Source organism: Aphelocoma coerulescens, unplaced genomic scaffold (genome assembly GCF_041296385.1).
Source record: "Aphelocoma coerulescens isolate FSJ_1873_10779 unplaced genomic scaffold, UR_Acoe_1.0 HiC_scaffold_116, whole genome shotgun sequence".
Classification (NCBI taxonomy): domain Eukaryota; kingdom Metazoa; phylum Chordata; class Aves; order Passeriformes; family Corvidae; genus Aphelocoma; species Aphelocoma coerulescens.
In genome coordinates, this window is record NW_027183474.1 from 548,037 (window position 1) to 558,631 (window position 10,595).

A 10,595-nucleotide genomic window follows, 5' to 3' on the forward strand; every position below is an offset into this window, starting at 1 on the left:
TATTTCTACCTCAATTTTGGTTGTTTCAGTGGGATTAACACAGAAATTACTTAGGCTGCAGAAGATCTCCAAGATCATCCAGGGTTGCTTGATACCACCAGAAAAAACAATTGGACAGAGCAGATGAAAATTTTAGAGTGTAAAGGTAAAAAATCAGCTCTTCCCAATGAATTTCCAATGTTGATCTGAGTCCCGATGGATGTTCCTGCCCCTGCGTTCACCCAGGTGCCTACAGGGATCCAGGAGAACGTGGAGAGCACCAGCCAGGGGTCTTCCCAACACGGATCACAGGGAATGTGGGTCACCAGGGCTCTGCCAAACGTGGCTCCTCTGATGGGAGATGGAGCTGGAGCAGAGGACAAAGCTCTTCCCACAGTCGGGGCACTCGCAGGGCTTCCCTTAGCGGTGCCTCTGTTGGTGTCTGGTCAAGTGAGAGCTCCTGGAGAAGCTCTTCCCACACTCAAGACACTCGTAGGGCCTCTCCCCGGTGTGGATGCGCCAGTGGACGATCAAGGAGGACCTCTCTGAGAAGCTCTTCCCACACTCGGAACACTCGTAGGGCCTCTCCCCGGTGTGGATGCGCCGGTGCATGACGAGGGCTGAGTTTTGCTTGAAGCCCTTCCTGCATTCGGGGCAGCGGAAGGGCCTCTCATCCGTGTGAATCCGCTCGTGCAGGAGGAGAGTGGAGCTGGTCTGAAACCTCTTCCCACACTGGGGACACTCGTAGGGCCTCTCCCCAGTGTGGATGCGCCGGTGGCGGTTCAGGTCAGAGCTGTACCTGAAGCTCTTCCCACATTCCCCACACTCGTAGGGCCTCTCCCCAGTGTGCATCCTCTGGTGGTTGATCAGGTGGGAGCTCTGGCTGAAGCTCTTCCCACATTCCCCACACTCATAGGGCCTCTCCCCAGTGTGGATCCTCTGGTGATTGATCAGGTAGGACCTCTGGCTGAAGCTCTTCCCACATTCCCCACACTCATAGGGCCTCTCCCCAGTGTGCATCCTCTGGTGGTTGATCAGGCTGGAGCTCTGGCTGAAGCTCTTCCCACATTCCCCACACTCATAGGGCTTCTCCCCAGTGTGGATCCTCTGGTGGTTGATCAGGTGGGAGCTCCGCCTGAAGCTCTTCCCACATTCCCCACACGTGTGGGGCTTCTCCCCATCGTGAAGCTGCTCATGAACCACCAGCTCTGACCTCTGGCTGCATCTCCGGCTGCCTTCCCGGCACAGGGTGGGTCTTTCCTCCTCAGGGCACCCTGGGCTGCGTTTGCAGCCCCTCCTCCTGCGGGATCTCCGGGGCTTTTCCTCCCCATTGGATTCCTGAGCTGTGGAGCCGCTCAAAACGGCCTCTTCCACCAGGTTCTGCCGCGGGGATTTGTCCTCCCTGGGCTCCGTCCTCAGCTCCTTGTCTGGGGAGGAAGGACAAGGAGAGGATGGGATTTGCCTCCGTGCCACAGGGAAGGGGAAGGAGATCCCCCCAGTCCGTCCCCGGCAGGACGGCGTCGGCAGCGGGGTTGTCCTGCAGCCGGGGGCGATGCTGGGCTGGGAGATGGAGCAGGAGAGAGGGGGAAAGGGGCACTGACTTCCTCCTCACCTGCCTGGGGGTCCCGGGGCATCTTCCTCTTCCTCGCAGCCTCCTCCTCCATCTGGCCAAGGGTTGGGAATGGGAAATCCTGGTTTATGGAGAAACAAGGGATGAGTGTGTTGGGTTGGGGCTTCCTCCTGCCCAAGTCCACCTCTAGAAGTCACCGGGTACCTGGTGTCCATAAAACCAACAAAAAATCAAGAATGACTCCAAAACGGCCTCCAGGAGTTCCCCCTTTCCAGTCTCCTCACTTTGGGGTTCTGGGGGTCCCCCTTGTCAGGGCTGCTGGGGGTCCCGGGGGTCCTGGGGATCCCCCTCTCTGGGGTCCTGCTTAGGGATGCTGGGGGGTTTTGGGGGTCCCAAAGGTCCCTTTTTTCCTGATTCTGCTTTGGCTCCCAGAGGTCCCAGGGTCCCCTTTTCAGCCTCCCTCCACTCCAGGCACTTGGGGCTCCCCCCTCTCCTCACCGCCCCTTTTAGGGCTGAGGGGTCCCAGCCCTGTCTCATCTCCAGGCCCCCCCACCTTTCCAGGCTCTTGGGGGCCCCCAGCTCTGGTATCGTCCCTCTCTGCTCTCCCCACTCCAGGGGTCCTGTGTTCCAGCCCCCAGCTCTCCTGGGGATCCCCAAACCCAATGTCCAACCCCGCCAGGACCGGGCGATCCTCACATGGACCCCCCAAGACCCCCAAGGGGCAATTATGGCTCAGCTTTGGAGTCCTGCAAGATCCACATATCCCCTCTGGCCCAAAAATCCCTCCCAGGGACATGCAAGGACATCTGGGGCTCGATTCCAGAATCTGCAAGCTCCAAACACCCCTCCAAAAAAACCCCTCCTGGTGACCCCCGATAGATTTGGGGTGAGCTCCCCCTCCCCGCTCACCTGCAGGATGGGGGGGAAGATGCTACCGGGGCTGGGGGTGCTGCGGACACAGTGGGCGGGCGGTGGAACCTCGTGGTTCTCCAGCTCCTCCTCCTCCTCTCTCCCTACTCTTCCTCCCGCTCCTCCTCCACTCCCACCCTGCCCCCCCTTTCCCACCCCCTCTGCCCCACGGCTGCCGCAGCACCGGCTGCTGTGTGGGGGGAGCCCCCGATCAGCCCAGGGATGGACAGGGGGGTTGGGGACCCCCCCAGTGCGGATCCCTCCCTTCCCCAGAGCCCCAGGGAATCGCTCCAGGGCTCAGGTGCTGGGGGACAGGGCTGCACCCCCATGGAACCGCTCTTCTGCTGTCCCAACCCCACCTTTCCCTCTGTCTTGGGGTGACCTTATGATGTGTATCCCATATCGCTGCCTATGCCCAGAAATTAATTCCTGTGCCTTTCTATGCCTCTAAACTGAGCCTGAGAGGGGGAAGGAAAAAACTGAGCAAAACTTTTTCAGGGCAGTTTGCAGCTTGTTCAAGCTCACACACAGATAGCAATTGGTTTCCCAGCTGTGGCAGGGGAGGGGGGAAGCACCCGGCTGGCTGCGCCCAGAACAGTTTCTTTTTTGGCCAGTTGTTCAGCTGCTTGTTCTCCGGAGAGAAACTGAGAGCTGAATTTTTCCTCCCCTGGAAAATCCCCTTTTCTACTGGACTGCTTGATTGCTTTAACATCAGAGCACATCGGGAGGACTTTCCACCGGGCACAGAGGGCCTGGGCCTGGGCCAAGCCCCAGCTCCGAGGAGACCAAAGGGAGGACTCTAAAACTTTCCTAGGTTCTTTTCCTCCACAGCGACAGATTTTATTATTTAGCATTATTTTTCTTTCCTGTGTTTTTGGTAAATAAATAGTTTTATCTCCTTCACTTTCCTTCGAGGAAAATTTATTTTTTCCCCGAACCTGGAGGGGGAGGGGTGGTTGTGCCTTCTCTCAGAGGATATATTTCTAAATTTGGCCAAACCAGAACACCCTCCCCTCTCCTCCCCTTTCTCAGCGTTCCCCCAATCCACAGCCCCATTCCAGCTCAATTTGGGTGTCCCATCCCCACCCCGCTTTGCTTGGGGGTCCCAGCCCCCTCTTCCCCTCCTCCTTCTGCACCTTCCCCATCCCCAATCCCCACCTCCCCTCCCCCGGCCTTGGTTTTGGGGGTTCCAGGCCCCTCCTGCTCCCTTTGGGGGTTCCATTCCCCATTTCGCTCAATTTGGGGTCCCAGACCCGCCCCCCTTCTCACCGCTCACCCCGCGCCCGGGGGGGCTCCCAGCACCACCAGTGCCACCAGTGCGGCCCCAGCTGCCCCCACACGCCCCATGCCCAGCGCCGGGCGCTGCCGACAGCCCCAAAGCAGCCGCGCTGTGCCCTGGGGGGTCCCCAGAGCGGCCCCGCCCCGCACGGCACTGGGAGCACCAGTCCGGACCAGTGCGGAGCGCGGGCGGGCGGCATCAGCCGTGCCCGGGCAGGGCCGGGCCCCGCGGGGCTCCCGCCCGCACTCGGCCCCCGCCGGGACAGCGCGGGGGGGCCCGGCCTGGCCGCCCCCACCTCCCCCTCCCCAAATTCCGCTCCGGGGGGCGCTGGGGGCGGGGGGGGCTCAGCTGGGGCCAGAGGTGCCGGAGCCACGTGTCCCCCGCTGCCAGCACCGCCCCCTCAGGATTAGGGGTGCCCCAAAACTCCCTCGGAGCTGGCGGATACCCCGCGGGCCCCTGAGGACTGGGGTCCCCCCGGCCTCATCATCCCCAACCTTCGTCTGCCTCATCCCAGGCCCCATCCCGCCCATCCCCCTCCGCCACACTTCATCCCACACCCCAATCCACATCCCACCCTTCCCGGGCCCCATCCCGCCCCATCCCATTTCTCCCGGCAGCCGCCACCGGGACCCCCAAAACCCCGCGTGCCGGGGGCTCCCCAATATCCCCCAAGGGGCATTTGCGACTCACATTCGGAGCCCTGCAAGACCCAAACATCCGCCTCCCCTCCCCCGCCCCACCAAACCCCCCTTCCCCAGGAACCAACAAAGATATTTGGGGCTCGGTGCTGGAGTCCTCCAAGCTCCAAAAATCCCCTCTCCCAAAACAACCCCAGGCACCGCCCAAGATATTTGGGGCGAGCTGCCCCTCCCCGGTCACCTGCGGGATGGGGGGAGCGGTGTTCCCGAGGCCCAGAGCTGCGGGCACAGAGAGCGATGGATGCACATGGAGGCTCCTCTTCCTTCCTCCTCTGTCCCGCCTCTTCCTCCCGCCCTCCCCCTTTATCCCTCCTCTTCCTCCCGCTCCTGCTCCTCCAGCCGTCCTCCGTCCAGCAGCTCCGCTGCCGCCCCCAAACCTCGGGCTGGAGCGGGGGGTCTGGGACACAGCCCCGTGCTGGGGGGCAGAGCCGCTGCTGGGGCCATCGCTGTGTCCAGGGCATCCTTTGTGGCCCTCGTGCAGCTCCAGGCTCCCGAGGGCTCCCCGAGGCTTTCTGTGGCTGTCCCTGCTCCCCAAATCTGTCGCGTTTAATGCCCGAGCGCGGCAGCCCCGTGCCCTGTGGCAGCAGCCGGTGCCGGGACACAGCCCCGGGAGCTGCGCTAATGCCCGGCCGTGCCCAGGAGGGACTGAGGGGAGGGGACTTCATAAGGATCCCCCCTCTGCGCCCCTGGCTGCGCACGGAAAGGTTCCTTAGTGCATGGCAGCGATTTTCCGGGGTTTCTGGGTGCCACGGGTCGGCGGAGACGCCTCTCGGTGCGGCTCTTTGATCGGATTTTCTTCTTTCCTCGGCGTTTTCTCTCGTTCCCAGCTCGCCCGTCCCGCCGAGCGGCTCCTTCAAGGGCCCAGGTCGGCACCGAGCCCTCGGGGCGGCTCCAAAGGGCCCCGCCCGCCGCCGCTGCCCGAGGCCTCCCCGCTGCTGCCGGGGATCGGACACCGCAGGCGGCCCCGGCCCCTTCCTCTTCTTCCTCTTCTTCCTCTTCTTCCTCTTCCTCTTCTTCCTCTTCTTCCTCTTCTTCCTCTTCTTCCTCTTCTTCCTCTTCTTCCTCCTCGCTGCTGCCGGGATTCAGCCCCCGCCGCCGCCCGGCTCCTTCTGCCGCTCCTGCCCGGCACGAAGCGGCGCTGCCGCTGACGGGGCCGGAGCGCGGCTGCCCCGCGACTGCCCCGCGCCTCAGGGCCGGGCCGGGGAGTGACCGCACGGGTGGGGAGGGACCCCCCGCTGGCCAGGGCAGGGACTGACCCCATGGGAGGGACCCCCCGCTGGCCAGGGCAGGGACTGACCCCATGGGAGGGACCCCCGCTGGCCAGGGCAGGGACTGACCCCATGGGAGGGACCCCCGCTGGCCAGGGCAGGGTCTGACCCCATGGGAGGGACCCCCCGCTGGCCAGGGCAGGGACTGACCCCATGGCAGGGACCCCGCGCCGGAGCAGGGAAGGATTCCTGTCCCCGAGGGGAAGCAGCGGCACGAACTGAGCGCGACTCCCATCCCTTCTCCCTGCCCCGCTGGGCACAGCAGGGAGGAGCCGGGCATAAAGTGAACTCCGGCAAGGAGAAAGAGGTCGGGGGAAGGTTCTGTTCCAGGGTTTATTTTCCTCCTCACTCTCCTGTTCTGATCCGCTCCGTCCCAAATCCAGTTCATTCCCCACGTCGGGGCTCTTGTGGCCGCGATGGCGATCCCTCAGTGACCTCTCCCTGCCCTTAGCCCGAGCCACGAGGACTCGGATCTGTTCCAGTTCCGTGCAATTCACGGGCATTTGGGGCAGCCGGAGCGAAGCAGCTGGAAACCACAGCGGGCTCGAGAGGGACTCAAGCAGGGCAGGAGCCGGGGCTGCCCCGAGGGAGCTCTCCCGACGCGAACCTTGCCGGGCTCTTTGGACGGGAATTGCGGGGAATGTTTCCATCCATCGCTACAAAGCAGAGTCACAAGTGGAGCTGAGCTTTCAGCTTGAAATGAGGGAATCGAACGTGTGCGTGGGGACTGCTGGAACCTCAAGGTGTCCCTTGATCCTTTAGTTTCGGAAATATTCAGCCCCTCAGCAGCGATGTCTCTCCCAGCCCACCGGCTCCTGGCTCAGACCCAGCTCGGAGAAGAACTGCAAAGTCGCAACAGAATCAGCTCTGGCATTATTTTCTTTTTTCCCCATAGTTATTTTATGCTATTTCACTGTAAAATCTATTTTACTTTAGGTTTTTTTCCCTTTTTCCCTTCTATTACATCGTTTATGTTTTCTATTCCCCTCACGCAACCTTTGTTCCCCACCCGGAGGTTTTATGTTGTAACAATGGACTCCTTGCTTCTATGAGCTAGCCTGCTTTTTGCAGAGGTGTCTTTGGTTCCAACAAGGCCCCGCTGTGTCTCAGTGCACCCTGGCTTCCATGCGCATCTGGAGTATCACAAAGGCTCCTTGGTTGCACCAGGTCCTGCTGTGTCACAATGGATCCTGTGCTCCATGAGGCCCTCCAAAGTCATCATGGAGCCTTGCTTCCATGAGGTTCCATGATGTGCCAGTGGTCATCTTGGTTCCAGGAGTTTCCTTAGTGTCACAATGCTCTCCATGCTTCCATGATTCCCCACAATGTCCCAATGCTCTCCATGCTTCCATTAGGCCCTGCTTTGCCACAATGGTGCCCTTGTTTCCATGAGGCCCCGCTGTGTCACAATGGACGTATGGTTCCATGATGCTCCGTGGTGTCACCATGGTCTTCTTGAATCCGCAGTGTAACCATGGACCATTGGTTCCATGCGGCCTGGCCGTGTCACAATGGGCTCCTTGATTCCATGATTCCCCACGGTATCACACTGGAGCCTTGTTTCTAGGAGGTTCTGTACTGTCACAATTGTCTCCTTGATGCCATCAGCCCCTGCAGTGTCACAATGGCTCCTTGGTTCCATGAGGAACACAAAAGCTTTGCAGAAACATTGAGCCACAGCTGCTGAACACAGCTGGCAACATCTGCTTGCATCAAAAGAGGGCTTCAAGCTGAGAATGGCACCAGCAGCTTCCATCTGCAACAGAGACCCAGGGAAAGGACAGGCACAGAGAATTCAGTGGAAAGACTCAGAGAATTCTGCTCCCAGAGATCATTCTGGCCCATGACACGGCTGCCCTGGCTGTGAGGATGGCTCTGCTGCCGTTCCTGCCTTGGGGGAGGATGTGCTGCAGAGCGGGGCTGCCCTGGGCACCGTCAGAGGGACAGGGCAGGACGGCTCCTGCTGCCAGGGCCGGCTGCAGGCTCTGAAGGTGGGCAGCAGCCAGGGGTGCCCAGGGCTGTCCTGCAGAGCAGCTCCTGCAGCCCTGAGGGCTCTTTGCCAGGCCAGGGCATCTGCCACCTGCCAGGGGCAGCTCTCAGCCTGCCTGGGAGCTCCCCATGGGCTGTGGGGAGCAGTTGGAGGTGGAAGGAGCGGCCCCCCTCAGGGCAGACTCCTCCTGCTGGGGAGGTGGTGCTGCATGGCCAGGGCTGCTCTCAGCTTTCTCCTCAAGGGAAGGGAAAGGGGCTCTCAGGTTTGTCTGTGTCACTGAGACTCCTGCACTGCCACCCTGGGGATCAGCAGCTCTGCCTCAGATCTCCCTCAGGAAGTGCCTCCTCACACTCCTCTGCCTGCAGACAGCACCAGCAGCACCTTGGCTTGCAGCATCTCCCTCTGTCTGAGCTGCCCTTCAGGCCCTGCTGCCAGGGAGATGCCCCTGGGCACTGCCCTGTGCTGGGAGGGCTCTGCAGGGCAGGGCTGAGCCCCCAGGGCTGGGCTGGGCTCTGGCAGCACTGGCAGGGACAAGCCTTGGACACAGAGGAACAGCTGCCAGGAGGCACAACTGCAGGCAGCAGAGAGCCAGAGCAACCACAGCTGCACAGGGAAAGGGAGAAGGGTTTAGAGCAATGGTTTTGAAATTGGAGCCTTCAAAAAGTCACTTTATTTTTCATTTTAAGTACAATCACTCGGAAATAGAGGGAGGTGAAACGAGCAAAGGGCATCTGTGTGGGGACCAGCAGCTCCGACTGCACTGGGGCACAGGTGTCCCTTTCTGGCGCTTTCACGTGTCGGAGGAAATTAACTTTAAGGGATGGGACTATGCAACTACACGAATTCATTGTTTAAAATAACAAACGCACCAGTCGAGGCGTGAGATTTTACAACACCTCCGAGTAATGGCGACTCGTCCCAAGATTTAGGGTTACACCGTAATTTATAACTTTCTAATCCAATAGATAATTAAAACGACACTTTGTTTTAGATTAATGACCTATCACCTGTGGCACTCCTCACTGCAATGCAGCTGTGTCTTGACCAAGAACTTCTCATGTCACGTACACACAGATGTCCCTCTTATACCATCTAAATTCTTAACTTAAACTATATAAAATCACACGATTCTATTTTAAAACCCTTCACCAAAACACCCAGTGTACAATTTTACTTACAATGATAGGAACACAAGTTTGGAATCCTGTTGCTTAAAGTCCTCAAATCGCTGTCAATTAAGCCAGAGCTGGTCACTTCCAGGGTTGTAAATCAAAGCCTCCTTTAATTGCAGGAGTTTCTACTCCTCTGTCTCCCCCACTCCTGGACACTCTGGGTGCCCCTTGGACATTCTGGGTGCCCCCTGGACACTCTGGGTGCTTCTTGGACACTCTGGGTGCTACCCGGACGTGCTGGATGCTCTCTGGACACTCTGGGTGCTCCAAGGACACTTTGGGTGCTCCAAGGACACTCTGCGTGCCCCTGGACACTCTGGGTGCCCCTTGGACACTCTGGGTGCTACCCGGACGTGCTGGATGCTCTCTGGACACTCTGGGCGCTCTAAGGACACTCTGGGTGCTCCTTGGACTCACTGGGTGCTCCCAGGACAATCTGGGTGTCCCCTGGACACTCTGGGTGCTCTCAGGACACTCTGGGTGCTCCTTGGACACTCTGGGTGCTCTCAGGACACTCTGGGTGCTTCTTGGACACTCTGGGTGCCCCTTGGACACTCTGGGTGCTACCCGGACGTGCTGGATGCTCTCTGGACACTCTGGGCGCTCTCAGGACACTCTGGGTGCTCCTTGGACTCACTGGGTGCTCTCAGGACACTCAGGGTGCTCTCCGGACACTCTGGGTGCTCTCAGGACACTCTGGGTGCTCCTTGGACAGTCTGGGTGCTCTCTGGACATGCTGGGTGCTCCCCGGACACTCTGGGTGCTCTCTGGACATGCTGGGTGCTCCCCGGACGTGCTGGATGCTCTCTGGACACTCTGGGAGCTCTCAGGACACTCTGGGTGCTCCTTGGACTCACTGGGTGCTCCCAGGACAATCTGGGTGTCCCCTGGACACTCTGGGTGCTCTCAGGACACTCTGGGTGCTCTCCGGACACTCTGGGTGCTCCTTGGACAGTCTGGGTGCTCTCTGGACATGCTGGGTGCTCCCCGGACACTCTGGGTGCTTGTGGACAGTCTGGGTGCCTTCTGGACACTCTGGGTGCCCTCAGGATGCTCTGGGTGCCCCTTGGACACTCTGGGCGCCTTCTGGACACTCTGGGTGCTCTCTGGACACTCTGGGTGCCCTCTGGACACTCTGGGTGCTCTCAAAAAACTCTGGGTGCTCCTGAACTCTGGGTGCCCTCCGGACACTCTGGGTGCTCTCAGGACACTTTGGGTGCTCCTTGGACGCTCTGGGTGCTCCTTGGAAACTCTGGGTGCTCCTTGGACACTCTGGGTGCTCCCTGGACACTCTGGGTGCTCCCCGGACACTCTGGTTGCCCTCTGGACACTCTGGGTGCTCTCAGGACACACTGGGTGCTCCTGGACATTCTGGGTGCTCCCCGGACACTCTGGGAGCCCTCTGGACACTCTGGGTGCTCTCAGGACACTCTGGGTGCCCCTTGGACACTCTGGGTGCTCTCAGGACACTCTGGGTGCTCCTGGACATTCTGGGTGCTCCTGGACATTCTGGGTGCCCCTTGGACACTCTGGGTGCCCTCTGGACACTCTGGGCGCTCCTGGACACTCTGGGTGCCCCCTGGACACTCTGGGTTCCCCCGGACACTCTGGGTGCTCTCCGGATGCTCTGGGTGCTCTCTGGACATTCTGGGTGGCCCCTGGACACTCTGGGTGCCCCCGGACACTCTGGGTCCCCTCTGGACACTCTGGGTGCTCTCCGGACGCTCTGG

The 10,595-nt window shown here is 60.4% G+C and overlaps 1 protein-coding gene across 1 annotated transcript; it reads right to left on the reverse strand.

Annotated features, from left to right (window-relative positions):
- Positions 1–245: 245 nt before the first annotated feature.
- Positions 246–1,209, reverse strand: LOC138100584 (zinc finger protein interacting with ribonucleoprotein K-like). The gene has a single exon (XM_068998456.1). It carries the CDS (start codon positions 997–999, stop codon positions 400–402), a length of 600 nt encoding a protein of 199 aa, XP_068854557.1. The 5' UTR covers positions 1,000–1,209; the 3' UTR covers positions 246–399.
- Positions 1,210–10,595: the final 9,386 nt, after the last annotated feature.